We start from the raw sequence: 23,488 nt of genomic DNA, 5'->3' as shown, positions 1-23,488 counted from the left end.
AATTCCCCCTCTCCCTACAAGCCCTTGAAAATGGGTTCTTAAAGGAAATGGTAATGTTAGGAACTGGCAGTTGGGGAAAAGTCCTTTCTGTCAGCAGGGGTGTTCTCAGAAGAACTCTGTTTCTGTTGGCAAAAGCAATTTTTGGATCTAACCCCAACTTTACATATCTGTCCATACAATCTTGAAATTGTTGTTGCTTTGTTTTCCCTTCGCTAAAATGATTTGCTGGTATAAACATTAGACTTGTGAAGAAAGGGTTTTCATCCTGTATCACTACTTGGCTGTATAGTCTCTGTTGCTGCTGTAACAGGTTTCAGCATCAGATTCATCCTGGCTACCTTCTTCATATCAATCCTCCTCCCACATGCTTTGAATTCTGTCTTTTTTAGCAGCATTCTTCCCCATTCTGACTGCACCTCACCTTTTTGAAAGTAGTATCAATTGAATAAGCCAGTTCCCCAAGTCATCAACATATTGAATGAGGCTTTGGTTCAAGTTGGCGTTCTTTATTTTTTGTAAAGGAAAAAGAAAAGCCAGTCCTTTCTGTTCAGCTGCTGATGCTTTGATACAAGGTCTTTTTCTACAAGTATTCTGAGGCAGTCTTCCCTCTTGCTTGGGAAAGCTGCTGTGATGAAACATGCTGCTTATACAAGTAGAACGGCATTAATACATCCATCATTTTCTGGATTGTTTGTTACTTGTGCATATTTTCCTGAAAAAGGAGGAAAAAATCTGTTTAAAAATGATTGGTAAAGTGGACTTAAATTTCCTTCACTTTTATGAATGACACAAATGTATTGCTCATACTGCTGCAATCAATGTAACATACATAAAAATAGTAAAAAATAGTACTAAAGGCTAGGATCCTACAGGTGACTTATTTTATAGTTGCCTTCATGCACTGGTGGCAAAGGGAGGCAGCTTGGTCTGTCTTCCCCATGTGCAAGGGCAGCAAGAATGCCCATGGCACACCCCTGCAGCAAAACACTGGCCAGGAGACATAACTGTGATCAGGACCCCCTCACCAGGTGTTACTGTGTTGCCTGAAAAGGGGTGGAGCACCCTCCCCAGCTGACAACACAAGTGCATTGACATATTTGCCCTCTGCCAATGTGCTTACTCAGTTGGGGCCAAAGTTCATGCAAGGCCAGCACCAAGCATGAATGAGTAAGCTCTGGGTCTTTCTTGACAATAAAAAGGTAGAATGCAGTAGTAGGGAAGAGGAAGGTGCCTTGCTACCTGAACCTGCACCAACCAAAGTAAGATGGCATTAAGCTGTGTTTTGAGGTACAACTTAGGCCACAGGGGAAAAAACAATACCCACGCACATGTTAAACATATACCAATTTTGGAACTGATTTAAAGAAATATACAGAAGGATCCAAATGTGCCAGAAGAGAAAGTGTCATATAGTCAATGCTGAGAAGCTCAGTCTAACATTTTAAGAGCCACATGAGTACCATCTTTGCTGGGCAAAGTTAGACAAGAGCAAGCTATGAAGATCCCAGCAAGTATGGGGTAATTCGTTTGCTTCTGCGCTAAAGTGCTGTTTTTATTAGGAGGACATCCTTCACCAGCATCATCTTTAAAGCCTTCTCATAAAATGTAAAAAAAACCATTTGATCTATGTCCCGTTTCACCCTGGATGATCTTTCTGTGCAGTATTTAAGATGTACAGTTTGTGAATCGTATTTGGATACTTACCCCAGACTACTTTGCCCCCTTGAGTTACAAGACCAAGCTCGCTGACGTTTACTTCGATGACTGTGCCTTTTGTAATTACCCCCAGAGATGTATATAGGGGAGAAGATGGATTCTTTTTTACACCAAGGATGGGTAGACAAAAAGTGGCTTTAAGTTCAGGATGTGTTACATGGGCCTTCTTGAATCGCAAACCCTGTTAAAAGATAAGCAAAAATATCAATCACAAGAAAAGTGCCTTTCACATAATTGCTGAAAATACCCCCTTGTTTTACTTAACGGAGGGTGCATCCCCACTGCAGAAATAATCCTGTTTGACACCACTTTAAATGTCATTTTCTTAATGCTATGGAATACTGGGACTTGTAGTTTGTTGTGGTACCAGAACTCTGTCAGAAGGCTAAGTGATTCACAAAACTATAATTCCCAGAATTCCATAGCATTGAGCCAAGGCAGATAAAGTGGCATCAAACTGGATTATTTATGCAGTGAGGATGCAGCCTGAAGGAAGATAATCGTGAAACAAACCATAAGTAGCTACGGATGAATCAAACTATAAAAGCATTTACCATTGGTCGAATGAACCGCTCGTATTTTGGAGGTTTGCGAGTAAAGCCGTCCCCAACAAAGCACACTTTGGTAACCATCCTCTTCCATGCCTTCTTCTTCCTCTTTCCTGTACGGATCACTTTGAGTACTTCTGTCTCTCCCTGGGCACGGACTTTGGGTACAGGAACTTCCCATTTCCCCTGGAGGGATGAAACCAGACAGGATTGTTAAGAGTAAAGATGGGAAGTGAGAAGAATGAACACAAGATTAATTAACTACATATATTTAATCAGTATTTATAAGACAATCTCTTCTTAAAAATGAAAATTAGCCACCATTTATTTTGACAAAATAGAAACGCTACTACAGTTATGCTATAGTCAGAAACTATGGGGTTTGCTCAGGCAATAATCCTTATCAGTCTTTGCCTGTCTGAAGTCCTTTGCATGTGCTTGAGGACTAGTGGGACAGCTGCTATTATACTGAGCTTTGGAACATGCACAACTGATGCACTGTTTCCATTTTCTCCAAAATTCAGCAAACAGCGTTCCCAGTGCTCAACTCATAATGGATGCTGCATTTGGCAAATGTGTATCACAGTGTTCCTGCCTCCTCTAAATTTTGCACAAGAGTACCTTCCTCTGGATTTATACAAAAGAGGGTTCATAATCTTTTCTGTACAAAGCTTTGGAGCAGACAGAAGTTTCCTACTTTAGCATATGATAAACTTAAAAGACCCCCCCCCCTTGCTAATTCTCTATAATCTGCAGAGTACATAAGGATCTATTCTGCTCTATGTCCTATCTAGTCAAACATTTACTCCTACTAACAATCTATTCAGGCCCATAATTGTCTTAAGTTAATTTCCAGAAATTTCAATTATATACACAAGTAAGTCCTGATACAACACATTATTGAGCTTTCAGGATATGACATGCCCCATCATGTTTCTGAAGAGCACATGTAAGCCAAAACTTTTTTTGAAGTTTAGTACTTCTCTGTTGCAGACACATACCTTTAAATGCTCTTTAAAAATGGGAAAGAGCACCCTGCATGCACTGAGGGAATCAGGGAAACTGCTGGTCAGTAAAGAAGCCAATTTGGGGTACAACCTATTCTTGATGGGGGGTGGTGCTCCCTCTGAAGAACAAGGTTTGTATCTTACATTGCTCCTGGAAGGCCACGTGGGTGCTGTAGCCAAGTACCTTGGTTCAACTGTAGTTTGTGCATCAGAAAGTCACATCTGATCACAGTGATGCATGCCTTTATTGCCTCTAGGCCACTGTAACATGTTCTTTATTTTTAATTTTATTTATTTCATTTTTATTCCGTCTTTTCTCCCACAAAGGGATCCAAGATGGTTCACAAGATAAACCTCTTTCTAGGGCTGCCTTTGAAAAGTATTCAGAAACTACAGCTAGTGCAAAGTGCAGTAGCCAGAATGCTATTTGGTTTGCAAAGCATATAGCACCAGTTTTAAACTAATTTCATTTTGTTTCAGGACTCAATTCAAGATACAGATTTTGTTCAATAAAGAAATGGTTTCAGGTTGGGATATCAGCACGTGTGAACCAGCATGGCATAGTTGTTCGAGCATTACACTACAAGACTTGAGACCATGTTTGATTCCTTCTCAGTCATGAAACCCAGTGGGTGACCTTGGACAAGGCACATGACCTCATACGCAGGCAATGGCTAATCTCCTCTAAACAAATCTTGTCAAGTAAACCCATTATAGGTTAGGCTTAGGGTTGTCATAAAGCAGAAATGACTTGAAAGCACCTGACACACACAGAGACACCTGTTCCTAAAAACTGCCATCTTCCTCAGAGGCCCTGCTGTATGACCCATCGCCAAGAGAAGTTGGTTGCTAGGTACACAAGACAGGTTATTGTCTATAGCAGCACTTACACAGGAGAACTACCTCTCAAGGAAGGTCAGGTTGATTTTAACCCTATTAGCTTAAGTAGATAAGAAAAACTTTGCCAGACTTTTTATGAGTCATAGCATTGCTTGGGCTTGTTTTAAAGAATGGTCTGTTCTTATTCATATTTTATTGCCCAATCCTATATTTATTGCAAATTGATTTGGGTGCTCTGATAGTCACCCAAATCAGCATATAAATACTTTAAATAAATGCTCTAAATGGATATCAGAGTTAATATCTAGCAAATCACTATCTATTGGTTGCATCTATTACTTACAGCTTTCTCTTTTCGCTTTTGTTTGATCATGTTGGAAAGAACTTTTGCTCGGGACTGGCCCTCTCTGTCTAGCAGGTATGCTGGAACAGCTCCTTCTGGGGTCTTGTCATCATTCTTCTGTTTGGTGTTTCTCTTTTCGTGCATCTTAATGCTAAAGGAATACAATGCATATACAATAACTTTCAAAAATCAGAAAAGCAGTAATTAGTTCAGCATCAAACAGTTTAAGGGAAAAATACAGTGGTTACACTGCTCTTTTAAGAGAGAGAAGTAAATGAATCATGCAAAAATGAAAAAGGTGCAATTAATAACAATTGACTAGTCATGAATTTTTCCTGACATAGTTACACACAGCCAAAATTATTTATCAGAATCCACTAAATGACATAAGTTTCAGGTACTAGCCATGACTCCCATTGAGGCTAGATTCCAAGTACACCAATAACTGGTTATACTAAAGTTTTTCAGCTATACATGAGCGCACTCACGTCTTCTTCATCTGTATTTTCTCTGCATGCCGCTGTTTATGATAAAGCTTGGCTTTCAGTCCAATCATTTTCTTGGCCTTCTTTGAGCGCTCATGAGCCTCACGGCCTTCTTTCTTTCTTTTCTTTTCATGGTAATCCAAGCGATAGCCATATCGTTTCCGATGTAACTCAATATACTCGTTTTGAGGCTATAAAATGCATTAAAAAGAAATAAATAGTCAATCAATCTATACACACACACACACACATACACACACACACACATTTTTCTTTTTGAATATATAACTTCAAATTAAACAATCAGCCCATCTAAGAAATATTTTTGATTGGCTGCTCAACATGAAACTAAGATTTGCAATTGAAGCAAATTTATGTATCCATTTGAAACTGTTTACACAAATAAGGAGTTTTTCATAAATGTGCTTGAAGTGCAAGTCTTAGATTCAGAATCATTAGTCTAGAGACGCCATAGTACTGAAGTTATTTGAACTTCAGTATCAGCATGCTGTAGTAGTTTACGTACTGAACTACAACTCTGGAGAATAGGGTTCAGTTCCCCACTTGGCCATGGAAACCCACCCACCCACCCACACACATATATATATAATGGGAGCCAGTGTGGCTTAGTGGTTTGAATGTTGGACTGCGACTATGGAGACAAGGGTTTGCTTCCCAGCTCTGCCATGGAAACCCACTGGGTGACCCTGGGCAAGTCACACTCTTTCAGCCTCAGAGGAAGACACTGGAAAAAACAATCTGAACAAATCTTCCCATGACAGAGTCGCCATAGGTCAGAAACAACTTGAAGGCACAACAACAACAAATATACACACAATACACAGTATAGATAGATAGATAGATAGATAGATAAGTGTTTATACACACACATATATTTGTATATTTGTGTGTATACATACAAGGCAAAAAATCTCTACATACATATATATGTGTGTGTGTGTATATACATACACACATATTTGTATATTTGTGTATATACCATACACAAAAACAAATCTCTACATACATATATATGTGTGTATACACACACATACACATGTGAATACACACACACATACATAAAAATATATACACATATATACACACATATGCATATACATATACACACACATATATGCATACATACAAACATATACATATATATACATAGACATACACACATGAATACATACACATATACATACACATACATATCTGTGTATATATATACACGCACATATATGTGGATATGTAGACACACACATATGTAGACACACATATACATGCACATGTACACATATATGTATGTGTGTGTATATATATATATATATATACACACATACACATACATATAAATACATACACACACACATATATATATGTATATAAAGAGGAGCCAGTCTCCTCAGAGGCGAGGCTTCCCTATCCTCTACCCCCGCTTTCTCCCTCTGCTCACCATGGCTCTCGGGGGAGGCTCACGCTCCCTTCGCCCAAGCGGCCGGGAAGGAAAAGGAGGGTCCTCCTCTAAATCCGCTCCGGGTGGCAACGGGCTCCGCTTCCTAGGGTTCCGCCCCTGAGTAGCCACATCCGGGCATTGGGCTCCCCTCCCTCCCTCCCTCCCTCTCTCCTGCTAGCCTCCCAACAGCGCCCCTGGCGGCTGAGGGGGGAAGGGAAGCCCTGAGGGGCTGAGGAGGAATAGGGATAGAAGGCTGCATCCGCACCGCACAGATAATCCAGTTTCGCACCGTTTTAACCGCCATGGCTCAGTGCTAGGGAATTCCGGGAAGCCTAGTTTGGTGATGAGGCATTTAGCCTTCTCTGTTAGACAGCTCTGGTGCCACAACCAACTACGGTTCCCAGAATTCCCTAGCATATTTCCTTCGAGGTCTATATAGTCCAGCGTTGTGTAGTGGGGCTTTGAATACTGGACTATGTGTGTATGCACCACACACACACACAAATATATATACTTACACAAATATATATATACAGTACACACACAAATATGTATACACACACATATATACATACATGGATATACATGCAGGAATAGATATATACATATATATACACACATACATATATACATACATGCATACACACAAACACACACGTATTCACATATATACATGCATGCATACATACACACACACAATGGACGCCAACGTGGCGCAGTGGTTTGACTGTTGGACTAGGCCTCTGTGGAGTCCTGGGCTCAAATCCCCACTCGGCCATGGAAACTGTCTGGGTGACCTTAGGAGAGTCACACTCTCTCAGCCTCAGGGGAAGGCCATGGCAAACCCCCTCTGAACACACCTTGCCAAGAAAACCCCATCCATGAGAGGTTCGCCTTGGGGCTCAGCATTAGTCAGGAACGGCTTGGAAACACACAACAACAACAACTAGGGTCCAAGACACACTGCAGAAATAATCCACTTTGAAGGAGCTGTAACTGCCCTGGCTCAGTGCTGGGGAATCCTGGGGACTGTAAGTTCATTGTGGCACCAGACCTCTTTCTGGCAGAGAAGCCTAAATGCCTGACACACACACTACAGTTCCCAGGATTCCCTAGCATTGAGCCAGGGCAGTTAAAGCGGCCTCAAAGTGGGTTATTATATCTGCAGGGAATGAGGGAGGAGTAGGGCATGGGGGAAAGGAAGAGAGAGGACACACTCCAGAGGAAGTAGTCAGCCTCAAGTGGAGAGAGATGGGAAGTGTGTAGAGACTAGAGGCAGAATGCCCTGGCTTAGTTTCCCCTTTTTCTGAATGTTCCCAGTGTGGGATTTCACAGAGAAGAAAAATAGAGTACTAAATAGTGTTTTAGTGCTGGGTTTTTGGTGTGTGCCAATGAAGGTCTTTCCCTTTGCAGTCTGTTTGAATAGGATGAACTGACTTACCTCTCTGCTTTTCCTGTTGCAGTTGTTTGCCCTCTGTGACTGTGAAACATGCTGAGAGATGCAAGGAGGCTGCTGCTGGCTCCCCTGGTCAGAGTGCTATGTTTGCACAGCAAGGTGGGTTGTCGTTTCAAAATTTAATTAAAAGCGGACTTTAAATATCTGGGTTCAACTCCCCTCTCAGCCATGGACACTCGAGGGCAAATCACAACCCCGTAGCCTCAGATCTGGGTTTATAAAAGGACTTTAAATATTGCATGCATTCATTCTTATGCCTCAAGGTTTTAAAAAATCTTTTAAAACACATCAAGGCAAAGGAAGTCATGTATGTATGAAAGAAATTGGAAATGGATATGGATGACTGAGTAGAGAAAGAGTTAGGAAGAAAGTTAGGTTTCTTTTTTAGAGATACTGGTAAGTAGTAGAAGGTAGGAGTAAGTGAAGAAAGCTGGTGAAGGGACAGATAGATGAAAGGGATAGATAGTAAGGTTAGGAAGAATAGGCTAAAGAAGAGAGCTTAGAGAATAAATCGGAGGTAGTAAGAATAGTAAGGAGTGACTTACTAGTAACAAACACCTTGGACATACTGATACCCTTTATTTACCTTATCTTCTGGACAATCAGAAAACAAGTGACGCTCACAATGGAGCAAAATTTTGTTACATTGTATGTAAAAAACGTTCTCAATTGGATGGTGATAACTAATATGTGTATAACATGACCTTGAATTTGTATTTGTATCTGAAATTGTTTTTAACAATTGTTAATAATTGTATTTTGCAATTATTATTTTATCAAGTATTTGTATACTGGTCAACGACCAAATAAATTTTACTACTACATCTGTTTAGTAAGGAGTGAGGAAGAATGAGAAGGGATAGGAAGAGGAAGAGAGGGGAGGAAGGGAGAGTTGAGGAAGAAAGGATAAAAGAAAGGCAAAAGACTGAAGTTAAAGAAGGGTCAAGAATGGTATGATGTATATGACTGGGTTTGAATTATATTTGTATTTGATTGATTAGATGCTAGTGTATATGACAGATTGGTTTTTTTAAAATAGTTAACAATAAAATTAATTTTAAAAAAACACCAAGTTTTTTTAAAAGGAAATAGATGACTTAAGAGAAGGTAAGATGCGAAGTTATTACAGTGTTGTTGTTGTAGTTGTTGTCTGTCTTCAAGTCATTTCCAACTTATGGTGACCCTAAGGCAGTGGTCCCCAAACTGTGCCCTTTAAGACATTTAGAACTTCAGTTCCCAGAATCCCAGACTATTGGTGAACATGGCTGAGGCTTCTGGGAGCTGGTCCAAAATCTCTTAAAGGGCACAGTTTGAGGACCCTGTCATGGGGTTTTCCTGCCTTCAGAGGAAGAGGGTGTGGCATGCCTACGGACAAATAGAAAGGGGAGACTAAACAAAGTACCAAGGTAATGGGTATCCTAACATCATTTATTGTGATATATAGTACATGAGGATACCCATTACCTTGGTACTTTGTTTAGTCTCCCCATTCTATTTGATAATTATTTGTGAAAGCTTCCTCTTGTTTTGTTCTAGGTTGCCTAAAGTCACCCAGTGGGTTTCTGTGGCTGAGCTGGGAATCAAAGCCTAGTTTCCAAAGCACTACTCAACATGGGAAGTATAAAAACCCACTGGGGCTGCATCTGCACTGCAGAAATAATCCAGTTTGACTTCACTTTAACTACCATGGCTCCATGCTACAGAATTCTGTGAATTGTAGTTTGTTGTGAGTGACACCAGAAATTTCTGACAGGGAGAGCTCTCAAAACTACAATTCCCAGCATTCCATAGCATTGAGCAATGGCAAGTAATGTGGGGTCAAACTGGATTGTTTCTATAGTGCGTATGCAGCCTGACTGACCTTGGGCAAGTCACACTCTCTCAGTCTCAGAGAGTGGCAATGACAAATCCCTCTCTGAAGAAACTTGTCAAGATAACCCTATGATAATGGCTGTATTTTCGGTTGCCATGAGTCAAAGATGACTTGGAAGCACACAGCAACAACAACAATGCAAGATGTTTTATTATTAAGAAATATGATTGAATTGAATACACTTGTAGCTATTAAATGAATGTACGCATATGAAAATATGCTTTTGTTAATAAACATATTTAAAGAGAAAAAAGATTATGAAGTTGCATTGAGTAATGAGTGGGATATTTTTTTATTGCATGGGTGGATTTGGGAGTTTGGTTAGAGTAAGGGTTGGTGTGTGTGGCTTATATGGAAGGGTTCCTGAAACTACCCAGGATATCATGATCTAAAAATATTCGCATCAGTCTCATACTTGCTGGTGCTGTGTAATGTGATAATAAAGTTACTGAAATTAGTTTTGACAAATTATCCAGAGCTTTTCATTTCTCCAATGATGTTTTTTGTCTTTGTAGTGTATGTACTGCAGAAAAGGCAGAGTTCTAGCAGTAAAATGTCTTAAAGGCTGTTTGAAACTTCAGAGAAATTATAGTTATCCAGCAGGTAACTTTTACACAATATATTTTCATATTTTTGTTGCTCATTCCTGTCCACTGTATTCCTATAGAGAGAAAACTGTGGAAAATATATTTCGGAGCAGTATTGTAGTATAACCTTGCATTTTAGCTTTTATATGTCTGAAAAAAAGTCCTGGAGGTATTTTGCAGTTGGGGAATAACAAAATATGGAGTTTATGGAATTCTCAAAGGAAGCTACTGAAATGGTATCTTACTTTTTGATTGAAATCTCCAAAACAATTTGAATTTTTCATAAAATCCAATAGTCTTGTTAAAATCTTTAAACTTAGAGATAGGAATCCTGCAACCTTTCAGATGTTGTTACTCTCTCCCAGCAGTGCTATCCAATGGATAGCCAATGGAGAGAAATTCTGAGAACTGTAGTCTCAAAACATTTGGAGGGCTGCATGAATCCCATCCTGCTTTAAACAAACTCCTTTCCCACTTAAGGGATATTCGGTTCCTCTAAACACAGGGCAGTGAAGCAGTAGAAGGCATTAGTTCTTGATCTGACTTAGGAAAAATGTGTTTGCCTGCCTGCCCTATTTCTGTATAGTGACAGTGATCAGTGTGACCTCACATGACCAGTGTGAAGAAGACAGTCCCCCAACATTTTGTATACTTTGGGCTACGACCCCCATAGTTCCTGAGCACAAGACATGTTTGATAGAATTGCTGGAAATTAGAGGCTAAAACATCTGGAAGGTGCCACGTAGGAATAGTGTGGTTTAGCTGATCCACATCTAGGCTGATCATGCTATGTACAACACTCTCCAAACATCGGTCTTTTTCTCTGTGGCTTTCTTCAAGCTTCTTTATATTACATTTCCAAAGAAATAGTTGCTTTACTTGAACAAGTAGTTTCACTAATGGAGCTGGTAGTCTCTTTATCCTGAGAAAAAAAAGGTGGAACCTATATGTTCAGTTGCACACTCTTGTGCATTAGGATATTTGGCTAGGAGCTATGTGTGTTGTAAACAATATAATTTCTGTTCTTTGACGTATAAATGTCTGTTCTGGCCATTTTTCTTTGCTGCAGATGAAGTAAAATCTTTGCGCTCTATCATCACTCCACCTGTGTCTAAGTAAGTGATTGTGACTTTGTATATGGGATTGTAGAAATAATTTGTGGGCTATAAGGTTGGTAGGCTTTTGTAACAGCAAACATTTACACCTGCAGTTGGGTAGATAAAGAAATAGTAGGGAAGAAACTAAATTGAAATTAGCAGTTGAGTCAGTTTATGGAATGGGAATATTTTAGTTGATGTCAACACTTTGTTTCTCTCTGACATCTGATCAATCCCTTCTTTGGAAAATACAGTGAGATTATGGGGAAAAATTAGTAGAGATCCAGCATTTTTTAAAAATGATGTAGTGAGGAACTAAGGGCTGGAACAGAGTGGCATGAAGGGTTGGCTTGAAGCTGTCCCCGCTGAAGATGCCTTGGGACCACAGCAAACACACGCCATAGTCCTGAAGGCACCCTCTGTCATCAGCCCAAATAGAAGTGGAAAAGTTCTGCTCTTATTTGGACCAGGTTTGGGCCACCTTAGGAGGCCCTGGCGGAACTTCCAGGCACTCCGGCACTGTGCAGTGTCAAAACGTCATGCTCCCAGAGCATCTTGAAGCTGCCCTGTGTGATTGGCTGGGCAGCTTCAAGACATTTTGGTGGGAGGGGGTGTGTCAAAATCTCGTACCCTCAAGTTATCCGGAAGCTGGCTTTTGCGGCCAGTCTGTTCTGACCCTAAATATTAATAACATGGATGGAGAACCTTGGCCTGCAAGCTTGATACTACATGGGTTCCCTGCCCTTATGTCTGACCAGGAAGTGGATTGCCTTATAAACCAATCCCCTTCCTTCCTTATTTGCAGTTTGTGATTTGAAGAGAGGTAAAGAAAGGAAGATTTTAGATAGGCGCGCTCATGTGCTACAAAGCTCCTTTATTCAGCATCATTTATATTGGGAGCGAGCCCATTGCAGGCTTGTTGTACCTTGCTTTTTGCTGGAAGCTGGAATCCACCAACTGGAGTCCAATAAAAAAGACATGTACTGAAACTTAAAGTATTTTGAGCTTAACAATCTGTTTTTGTCCTTCAACACAAAAACCCCCTGCTAATTATCCAGAATTTTATTTATTTCAAAAGTCTAATTTAGGGATGAGTGGGAAGATGAGACATCTTGTTGCTGCTATCATTAAATATTTGAGAGTCAGAATTGCTAGCCAACCTACTGCAGATAACATGGAAATGCACTAGATCCAGATCTGTCTTCTGTCTACTCCTAATTCATGGGAATGTATTTTAAAATTGTGGTCTTGTTATCTGTGTGTGGCATTATCATGCCAGATTTACAATAGTGAGCCATCTTGCTGTGTCCTTGACTAAAACTACTTTAAAATTTGTCTGACTTATTCCTGGATTACCTCATAATTATGAGTACTGGTGTGTTTTCAAGGGTTGTACAGAAGAATATAGTTGAATGTTCGGCTTGTATAGAGATGAACAGAGTTATTTGTAAAATTATAACAATTGCATTAAGAAATACCTAGAAGCTAAGTACTTGCTTTTTTATGTAGAATCCGCAACATTGGCATCATGGCTCACATAGATGCAGGAAAAACAACGACCACAGAGAGGATGTTGTATTATTCTGGATATACAAGAATCCTTGGAGGTTAGTGTCCCGGTCCCTCAGGCTCGGCAATATTTTACAAGATCATATTTGCAGGCTGCTCTCTGTCCTGTTCCTTATTTCTGTTGGTTTTCGCTAGATGGTTTGAGTCCCTTTCTCAGCTTTACAGAGCTGTGCAAGTGAGACTGACTTGCTTTATAATTGCCATCATCACCCAACTCCGCTTAATGCTGTTCTCAGCTGTTCCTGCGCCATATGGAGGCCATCAGCATTTGCTGTTCTGTGAAGAAGAGCAGGTTAGAGTGTGATGATATTTGTTGGAGGCTCATTGAGGCCTGTTTTGCAACAAGGAGCTGACTGAGCTGGAGGGTCCATCTCCTCTGGCAGTAATAGTGTCATCTTGTGACTAAAGTCCAATCTCTAATCTGCTTTTTCCTTCAACACCCCATTCCTTTCATGATTTTGTCCTGTTGGATTTTTCTGCACCACAGCTGTCTCCTCAGCATTTGTGCAGCATCCTCCAATTTGTATTTGTAGTAATAGTAGTAGTAGTGGTAGTAGTAATATTTATTTATTTCTTACCAGCCCTTCCCCATGGAGCATGGTGGGGAACAACAACAATTAACAAACAACATCAGTTTAAAGACACTGGTTAAAACACACATCCATTTAAAAAAACAAATAAGATGTGCACATATTAAAACAATCCACATCTAAATCTCATCATTTAAAAATCACAATTTAAAAATAATCTTTTTTTTTTTGTTAATTGTTTTTTAGTGCAATTAAAAAACCCACATAATTAAACTTAAATATCAAACAATATATACTCGTCCCTCCACATTCACATGGATTAGGGCAGGGGTCGGCAACCCCCGGCCTGTGGGCCGGATGCGGCCTGTGGAGGCCTTTCTACCGGCCCCTGCCTGCCCCATTTGCAGCTTTTCCTGGCTCCTGGGGGCCGCCATTTTGTTTTCCAAAATGGTGGTGAAGTCTCGTGCAACCTTCCCTGAGGTCGCGTGAGACTTTGCTGCCATTTTGGAAAACAAAATGGCGGCGGCCTAAAGGCAAAGTCTCACGTGACCACAAGAAAGGTTGCGCGAGACTTCGCCGAGGCCCGTTGCCGTTGCTGGGGCCCTCCAAGAGGGCTCCGGCGGTGGCAGCGACCCTCTGGGAGGCCCATTGCCTTCACTGGGGCCGTCCAAGAGGGCTCTGGTGGTGGCAGCGAGCCTCTGGGAGGCCCGTTGCCATCGCTGGGGCCCTCCAAGAGGCCCGTTGCCGTCGCTGGAGAGGGCTCTGGTGGTGGCAGCGACCCTCTGGGAGGCCCGTTGCCGGGGCCCTCCAAGAGGGCTCCGGTGACGGCAAAAGGGCCGGCAAAGAGGAGGAGTCCTCCAACGCTGGCAGCCCCCACCGGCTTTTTTGCTGGCCTCTGACGGGGCCGGCAAAGAGGGGGAGGCCTCCTGTGCTGGCGGCCCCCGCCGGCTCTTTCCCGGCCTCTGACAGGGCCTGGGGCCCCATCAGAGGCCGGCAAAGAGGAGGAGGCCTGGCCCCCGGGGGGGTGGAAGCTCCGCCCCAGCATGCAGCTCCGCCCCCGGAGGGTGGAAGCTCCACCTCCCCGGCTTCCGCCCCCCAGTTGTCTGAGGGACAGCAACCCGGCCCCCGCTCAAAAAGGTTGCCTACCCCTGGATTAGGGGCACAGGACCCCTGTGAATGTAGAAAAACCACAAATAACAAAAACACTATGTTTTTAACTGGAGAGAAACCTCTCTAAGAATCTCTAGGTCCTCCAGTGCAACTCTGTGGTCAACATCTGCCCGACATTGACCATAGAATTGTGCTGGAGCAGCTACAAATGTCTAGTGGAGTGTTTTCTTTAGGTCCTTCAGAGCGACTTTTGGTTAAAGTTGACCATAGAGTTGCGTCGGAGGACCTAGATATTCCTAGAGAGAACATATTAATAAAATCTGTGAACAATCAAATATGCAAAGGTCAAAGCTGCAAATGTGGAGGGATGAGCGTACATAAATTTTTTCAACACTACTTGATTGCGCAGTGGTTAAATGCCTGTACTGCAGCCACTCACTAACAAACCGCAAGGTTGCGAGTTCAGTAGCAGCCAAGGGCTCAAGCTCGACTTAGGCTTGCATCCTTCTGAGGTCACTAAAATGAGTTCCCAGCTTGTTGGGGGCAATTAGCTTACAGTTGTAAACCGCTTAGGGAGTGCTTAGGTACACTGATAAGCAGTATTGACATGTACTTGCTAATAATAATAATAATAATAATAATAATAATAATAATAATGTTTTATTTCTATATCGCTATTCCAAAATTAGATCACAGCGGTGTACAAAGCATTCAATATACAATATAGGATAAGCTATTGCTACTACAATAGCACCCCACCACCAAGATCATATATACCATTTAATTAATCAGTTATCCAAAATTGCCATGACTCTCGTGGAAGCATACACCCCCCCCCCTTTTTCCCCTATAAAAACATACTCTACAAATTTATTCCATATATCTTCAAAATCATTCCTTTTCCATAATCCTTTTTTAACTTTAAATCTACCTGTTTATTTATCATTAATATCAATACCCCAAACTTCTTTATACCATTCCTCTATTTAGTAACTACCTTGACTTTTCCATTTTCTTGGTATTAATCTTGCTGTTATCAATAAATGTATAATTAAATCTTCAATAGCTTTAGTATATTTAACCTTGTGTAAAATAGATAATAATGTGGTATCTGGGCTTATTTCAAGTTTTTGTCTCGATATCTCTCTTACCTGTTCAAATACCATTTGCCAGAATTTCTGTATGTGTATATATATGTATGTCTATATATATACACACACACACACACACACACACACACACACACACAACTACACCACATCTGGATATAGGTGCCCTACCCTCCAACATAACACTAAATATTTCTTATTTTATTTGACTTAATTGTACTAGAGTCAGGTACCATCTCAAAACCAATTTATAATAATTCTCTTTTATTCTTAAAAATCATCTTGATAAACTTGCTGGCAGAGACTAGTCTTCAATGCTCTTTTAAATTCAAACAGTGCATGCAGCTGTTTAATCTCGTCTGGCAGGTCATTCCACAATCTAGGGGCATTTAAAGAAAAAGTCCTCTGGCTGACAGTTGTTAACATAGTCCTGGCTGACTGGAGTAAATGTCTGTTTGTACCATTTGTTCAGCCTAAGTGTGATCCTGTCCAGAACTGGTTGGCATAACTCCCTTCCCGGATTGGGAGTTCTTATTACTAGTACCTCAGTCTTACCTGGATTCTACTTGAATTTGTTTTCCCTCATCCAGTCCATTACTGCATTAAGACAGGCATTCAGAGGAGAGATGCCCTCCTTAGTCACTGCAGCAGTCTGAGACATAGAGAAATATATTTGGTTGTCATCAGCATACTGATAACACCCCACCCCATGTCTCTGGATGATCTCACCCAGCGGCTTCATGTAAATGTTGAACAACATTAGGGACAGAATCACGCCTTGAGGGACGCCCGATTTGAGCTCCCTCTTGGCCAAACAACTGTCCCCAAGCAACACCATCTGGAACCTTCCTGAGAGGTAGGAACAGAACCCACTGCAAAGCAGTGCCTCCGATTCCCAACTCTCTCAGGCGTTCCAGAAGGATACCACGGTCGATGTTATGGAAGGCCGCTGAGAAGTCCAAAAGCACCAGCAGGGTCACGCTTTCCCTGTCGATTCCCAGACGGAGATTATCGACTAAGACGACCAAGGCCGTCTCAACTCCATAGCCCGCCCTAAATCCGGGCATCTGGCTACATTAGTACAAAAAGAGCTGGTGGTTTACATATGTGGTGAGGAATGTGTTGCCTTCTAGGTACTGGACTGCAGTTCCCATCAGTCCTTGCTACCACAGTGAATTTTGAGGGATGAGGGGTGTTGCAGTCAAACTATATCGGGATAACTGCACATTATCTGTTTTTACCTGATGCAGTTCGGAGCTACATCAGTAGCTTCTGTCTAGCTTGCTCAGTATTTGATATGGAACAGGGGCTTCAGATATTTTATTTTCTAGTATTTTTTTAAACTATGATGCATTATTATTTTTTTCTGATAAAGTACAGTTGAAATGCTCAGGTTGTTTGACCAAACTGAAACACTGTATATTCTTCCTGTTAAACAGATGTTGATGATGGAGACACTGTAACAGATTTCATGGCACAGGAGCGAGAACGTGGCATCACCATTCAATCAGCTGCTGTAACATTTGACTGGAAGGGTTATAGAATCAACCTAATAGACACACCAGGTACTTGGAATGTGCTTTCTTACTATGACAAGAGAATAACAAACTAAAGGAAACTGTTGACACAATAAGTTCAGTTAGTACTGAAAATGTGGACATAATTTCCCTGAGATCTTCACCTTTGTTTTGGATATAAGCTATCCAGAATCAAACAGTGTATTTCATAATGTAACTATCTAACCTGGCTATTTGGCAGACTGTATCTCCATCTATGAGCCAGCCAGCTGTTCTGAGACCATCAAGAGACGCCCTTCTCTCAATTCCACCACCATCAAAAGCATGGTTGGTTGGAACACAAGAACGCCTTCTCGGTGTCTGTCCCTAGACTGGAACTTGGTTCACAGGGAGGCCAAAATGGCCCCCTCCTTGTTTGCCTTCCAGTGACAGTCCAAAACCTTTTTATTCAGACAGGGTTTTAAAACAGAACATTTTTAAAGAATGGTCTAGATATTAGAATCATAGAGTTTTATTGTGCAATTTGTTTTAACATTGTAGTAGAATTCCAGTTGAATGTTTTAAATTGTGAGGTACTTTGGGGCTCAGTTTTGATGGGGAACATGGGATAGAAATAAATATCACCACCACCATGATAATCTAATTCTCCCAAACAACATTGCTTGTTCTTGGGCTACATATTTGATTCATTTGGTGCAGTGGCTTTTAGGCAGGGGGCCATTGATGAGAAACCAGTAAAGAAATATTGCCCTTCTAATCTTGTGAAAATATCCAAAGCTTATGCCCTTTATGATCTCTCTATCAACTGGCCTTTAGGTCATGTGGACTTTACATTGGAGGTGGAACGTTCCCTTAGAGTGCTGGATGGGGCAGTGGCTGTATTTGATGCTTCAGCTGGCGTGGAGGTAAAAATGACTCTGCAGTGGATGATGACTTTGCTTTGTATTAATCCTGTGCCTTTATTTTTGATCTTAATTATAAGAATTAAGGGCTGTGTACATCCAAATACCATTCACAAGCTGTACATGAATAGATAATACAAGAATACTTGGCTATGCTAAACAAATTCAAGTCTCCAGGATAATGAACTATATCCAAGGGTATTAAAAACTGGCAGAAGTAATTGCAGAACCACTGCCAATAATCTTTGAGAATTCCTGGAGAAATCTCAGCATACCAGAGGTGGACAACTGTCTCCATCTTCAAAAAAGGAAAAAGGTGGACCCAAATGATTATCCTGTCAGCCTGACATTAATACTAGGAATGTTTCTAGAGCAGATATTTAGACAGACTGTTTGTAAGTACTTAGAAAGAAGTGCCATGACCACTAAAAGTCAGCATGGGTTTCTCAAAAACAAGTCATGTCAGTCTAATCTTACCTCTTTTTTTGAGTGAGTCACAAACTTAGTAGCTGAAGGGAATGCTGTGGAGGTAGTGGGTCTTGATTTAAGTAAGGCCTTTGACAAGGTTCTCCATGGTCATCATGTTCCTGTCCTCTGAATCTGTTTTTCATGTGCAGTCTCTCTCCATTCCTTATCCATATCATTTGTGTCAGTCCTTGATTTCTGTATCTGTACTTTGTATATCATGGCAAAGTAAAGAAGAGTTTAAATAGTTGTAACAGCAACCAGTCATTTAGCTGAAAAGTGCTTGCCCTTTTTGTTTAGGCGCAGTCTTTGACAGTATGGAGACAAGCAGACAAACACCATATACCACGAATTTGTTTTTTGAATAAGATGGACAAAAATGGAGCAAGGTATTAAAATGGCTGAGGTTTTTTTTTTTGCACTAAACCAAGAAAAGAAGTGCTATGTTATGGGAATTAAGAAGATGATTTCTGATTACCCAAAATAATTTATAATTTAATGAGAGATGAATTGTGGTGGTAGTAGTGGTGATGATGATGATGATGATGATGATGATGATGATGATGATGATGATATTCTTACCTATCACTTCCCATGGATGGAGGTGGGGAACAACAACAGACCAATAAATACACATCATTTAAAACACAACATCAGTTAAAAACACACATCAATTTAAAAGAACAAACAGGAGCCATTCATATTAAAACAATCCATATTTTAAAATTCATCATTTAAACTTTACAGCTGTTTTCTTAATTTCCTCTAAATGAAGTTTACAAACGCCCACTTTCCTGCTTGGTTGGGGTGAGACAAAAAAAAAATGCAAACCTCCCGGTGATCAAAGAATGAGTCATCTTTGGGTACCACAAATGACTGAAGTATGCATATGTAAACAGGAGGACTAGAGAAAAGAATGTTGTGAGCTTGTAACTTCTGTGGCTATGGTGCTGTTTCTTATTTCTGGTGCCCTGTCTGTCAGAGACTTGCACAGGGAAAAGGGTAGAGTGGATAGGTGGGTTGGCGATAAGCAAGCATTTTTCACACTGAATGAGTAATACTTTTTCTTCAGCTTTACCCTTGCAGTGGAGAGTATCAAGCAGAAGCTGAAGACGAAGCCTCTGCTCTTACAGGTAATTTATTTATTTATATTTATTCATTTATATCTTTAAGAAGTTATCAACATTAAAAAATATTCAGACGCTTTGATTAATGCTGCATATTCAGGTTTGATGTTTCTTTGAAACTATTTTGTCTTATATCTGTGTTTTTTTTTTTAACACCCATGTATAGTTGCCAATTGGAGAAGCAAAGACCTTTAGGGGAGTAGTTGATGTGGTGACTCAGAACCAAGTTGTTTGGAAATCTGCAGCTGATTTGGATGATGGAAAGACCTTTGAGCTGAAATCCTTGAAAGAAGTGAATGATCCTGACCTGTTAAGGAATGCAACTGATGCAAGAAATGCCTTAATAGAACAAGTAAAGTTCTGAAGTAAATATATAGAACACTTGATGTTTGCATCCAAAAACATGGCAACATGAGGGTGGGTGGAAGGTGACTTTCCAGGCTCTTCTCAGGCCCCTATGTGCCTGAAAAAGGTTTGTCTAAACATCATACTCTAATTCTGCCCTGAAGCTGGCGCAAAGGAGCGGTCTGTTCCGCCACTGGGTGTGAGCCATCACCGCTCTTTGTATGTTCCTAAAGCATGTGTCATTAAAAAACACTTTGTTCTATGATACTTTTAATTTCATGATTCTTTTTCTTAATCAAACATCTTTGTATTTGCATCGAAAAATGCTTCATATTTTAATATATACATTTGTACATGTGCAGAGAAAACCATACATGCTGGTAAAAACCAAATATTTTATCCTTTGTGCCTATTATGCTTCTCACCATCTTTAAACATATAAAAGACAGGTGATTTTCTAACAGGGCAGTAAACTGTATGAATGTACTTCTTGCCCCAGTCCCAGGCTGAAGCAGAACGCAGATTACTGCTTTTTGCTAAAACCACTTAAAGTTCAAGTCTGTCAGAATCCACTTCAGAGCAAGCTTTTTTCACTCGTAGTTAAAAAGATTTTCTGCAAAGTGGGGCTGGTAAGTTGAGAAGACATGTGAGTCTACTTGGTGGCAAGAAGATAAATTTTCATAGGCTTGCATTAATATTTGCTGCCATGAACTGATATTGTGTGGTGTTTATTTCTGGCACTAGATAACTCTCATGTAACTCTTATCAAAGACCCCAGCTCTCTTACACTGTTGGCAGTGTTCAGTGTGGCTTGGAATTGTTGTTGTTGTGTGCCCTCAAATCATTTCTGACTTAAGGCGACCCTAAGTTGAACCTATAATGGGGTTTTCTTGGCAAGATTTGTTCAGAAAAGGTTTGCCATTGTCTCCCCTGAGTCAAATAATAATAAAAATAATAAAATAATAAAATTTATTTATATCCCGCCTCTCTGTGTAACACAACCGGTGCGACTTACACATTAAAATATTAAGTCCTGTGCCCCAATAACCCACTCCCCTAGCCTGAGAAAATGTGACTTGCCCAAGGTCACGCAGTGGGTTTCCATGGCCAAGCTGGCCATGGTCTTTCAGTGTCCTAGTCCAATGTTCAGATCAGACTGGCTCACTTAGGATGGTTTCGGATAGTTTAGGAATTTTATTGATTTAGGATGTATAAATCTTCATTCTCCTCTCCCACCAAGACACTCACAGTGACAACACCACTACAAAGAAACAGAGTGTGAGTGGGTGGGGGGTAGTTAACAAGCTCAGGTGGCTTGGTGGGACTGGATCTCTTTAATAATAATAATAATAATAATAATAATAATAATTTATTTCTATTCCGCCTTTTCTCCACGGAATCAAAGCGGATTACAACAAGAACATTAGATACAAAAAATAATCATACAGTAAACATAAGCCAGAATACAAAACATAAACCTAATGTCTAAAGCAAGGAAAATACATATAAATATATAGATATGGAAAAATACAAAGAACAAAATCCACAGTATCAACATAATAAATTAAAATATACCCTAATCTAGCTAACAAATATCAACTTTCCCTATCAGCAGAAAATACAGTTCAATACAAATACTAGGACAATAATAATACAATAGCAGCAGAAGACCATAGTCCCATATACTTTGCCCTCATACTGCTTTTTATTTCACTCTTGCAGCAACCCCCTTTTTCTCCTCACAACAAACTTTTAAGTTAGCTTAGTCTGAGAGGGAGCAACTAGCCTAAAGGCACTGAGTGAGCAGTGCTAGTCCAGTGCATGTGAGCAGTAGTTCTGTAGTCATTCTCTAGATATACTTCATCATGTGTGATGTTTGGTTTTTTGTTTTCATTTCTCCTTATCTCTGATTCACATCAGTTCAAGATGCATACACCAAAAATGAAGTTGTTTGCAGTCAGCAATTGTAAGAGCTTACATTTTCACTTTGCTGCTGATTTAGAATTGAAAATAATTGATTCTAGCATTTTGTAAAATTCCTTTAATTGGTAAACTTCTCCTTTAATTGGTAATTGGTTATCTTCTGAGTACTGTATAATTAAACTGATTTTCAGAATATGTAACAACACACATATGTTCCTTTTATAAGGTTGCAGATCTGGATGATGAATTTGCTGAATTAGTCCTTGGGGATTTCAGTGAGAGTTTTGATTCATTACCTTCTGAAGAGGTATGTGGCTTGGCTTGTTCGTTATATTAATTGGCTGTTATAATACCTTTAATTTTAATTGTACTTGAAGGATATTTTCCACTTCCTTTAGTGCTGCAAAATATGCTCATTAGTTAGTATGAGTGATAAGGTAGCATACCAAACTGACCTGTGCATTCAGTTTCAGCAGTTGGAAAAACGGAAGCAATGTTAGAAAGCAATTAAGAGAAGATTTCACTTGTATCATGTTGTAGTACTGATAAGCTTCCTTTCTGGACTGAGTTTTCCCAAGCTAAATGTAAACATCTTGTAAATCAGTGGATGCATAATATATTATCAGTACTGGGTATGGTTAAGAAACAGGCAGTAGCTACCACCACTCCAAAATACGGCCGGGGAGGAATTTTGGCAAGTATAGTTTCTACAGATCTTGGCTTTTGATTAAGGAGAAACTAGTAGTTGTGGTTTAAAACAAATACTGATCTGTAGTTTTTTGTGGGTTTTTCGAGCTATGTGGCCATGTTCTACCAGGGTTTCTTTCTGACGTTTCACCAGCATCTGTGGCTGGCATCTTCAGAGAATGTTTGCCTGGAAAGGACTTGGCTATGTATCTTGTGTGATCTGGAAAGGCAGGAGTGATTTGCATGTGTATTGTTGGTTGCTAATGGCACTCCTCAGGGTGTGAGGGTCTGCACAAGAGGACTAATGTCTGCTTGATTAGTGCTCATTGTCTGCTGGGAAATCCCTGACCCTGGGAGATTTCTCATTTGCATTTGTCTTTATCTTGCTATCTTTCAGGACTGGTAGCCAAACCTTGTTTACTTTAAGGGATTCCTCTTTCCTGTTGAAATTGTCCAAGTGTTTGTGGATTTCAATGGCTTCCCTGTGCATCCTGACATGGTAGTGGTTGGCATGGTCCAGAACTTCAGTGTTTTCAAACAGTATTTTATGCCCAGGATGGTTTGTGGCATGTTCTGCTACTTCTGATTTTTCTGGCTGGTCTAGTCTGCAGTGTCTCTCGTGTTCCTTGATTTGAGTCTGAACACTGCGTTTGGTGGTCCCTATGTAGACTTGTCCGCAACTGCATGGTATGCGGTAAACTCCTGCGGCTGTGAGAGGGTCTCTCTGGTCCTTGGCTGAGTGAACAGAAAGAAACTCTGCTAGAACATGGCCACATAGCCCGAAAAACCCACAAAA

The 23,488-nt window shown here is 40.5% G+C and overlaps 2 protein-coding genes across 4 annotated transcripts in view; one reads left to right on the top strand and one right to left on the bottom strand.

Moving 5' to 3' along the window:
* Nucleotides 1-485: 485 nt before the first annotated feature.
* NSA2 (NSA2 ribosome biogenesis factor) lies at nt 486-6,509 on the bottom strand. The gene is made up of 6 exons (XM_089494258.1): nt 6,396-6,509; nt 4,943-5,130; nt 4,455-4,605; nt 2,271-2,450; nt 1,705-1,897; nt 486-712 (listed from the first exon to the last, which is right to left on the bottom strand). Exons 1-6 carry the CDS (start codon nt 6,396-6,398, stop codon nt 645-647), a joined length of 783 nt encoding a protein of 260 aa, XP_089350384.1. The 5' UTR covers nt 6,399-6,509; the 3' UTR covers nt 486-644.
* Nucleotides 6,510-6,580: 71 nt separating this feature from the next.
* GFM2 (GTP dependent ribosome recycling factor mitochondrial 2) overlaps nt 6,581-23,488 on the top strand; it is a 32,872-nt gene continuing 15,964 nt past the window's right edge. For all 3 annotated transcript variants that reach the window (XR_016277637.1, XM_089494215.1, XM_089494203.1), the window contains exons 1-10: nt 6,581-7,950; nt 10,240-10,327; nt 11,381-11,426; nt 12,918-13,015; nt 17,166-17,291; nt 18,060-18,148; nt 18,911-18,999; nt 19,683-19,743; nt 19,904-20,089; nt 22,232-22,312. Coding sequence is in view for 2 of the 3 variants with exons in the window: in XM_089494215.1 (XP_089350341.1) it covers nt 7,885-7,950; nt 10,240-10,327; nt 11,381-11,426; nt 12,918-13,015; nt 17,166-17,291; nt 18,060-18,148; nt 18,911-18,999; nt 19,683-19,743; nt 19,904-20,089; nt 22,232-22,312 (930 nt within the window). In the remaining variant the exon portion in view is untranslated. The remainder of the gene's footprint in view (nt 7,951-10,239; nt 10,328-11,380; nt 11,427-12,917; nt 13,016-17,165; nt 17,292-18,059; nt 18,149-18,910; nt 19,000-19,682; nt 19,744-19,903; nt 20,090-22,231; nt 22,313-23,488) is intronic.

This window comes from Sceloporus occidentalis, unplaced genomic scaffold, assembly GCF_023333645.1.
Source record: "Sceloporus occidentalis isolate IW3139 unplaced genomic scaffold, rSceOcc1.0.p SCAF_1, whole genome shotgun sequence".
Taxonomy (NCBI): domain Eukaryota; kingdom Metazoa; phylum Chordata; class Lepidosauria; order Squamata; family Phrynosomatidae; genus Sceloporus; species Sceloporus occidentalis.
Note: the sequence above shows the minus strand (reverse complement) of the source record. Positions and strands in the feature narration are given on the sequence as shown.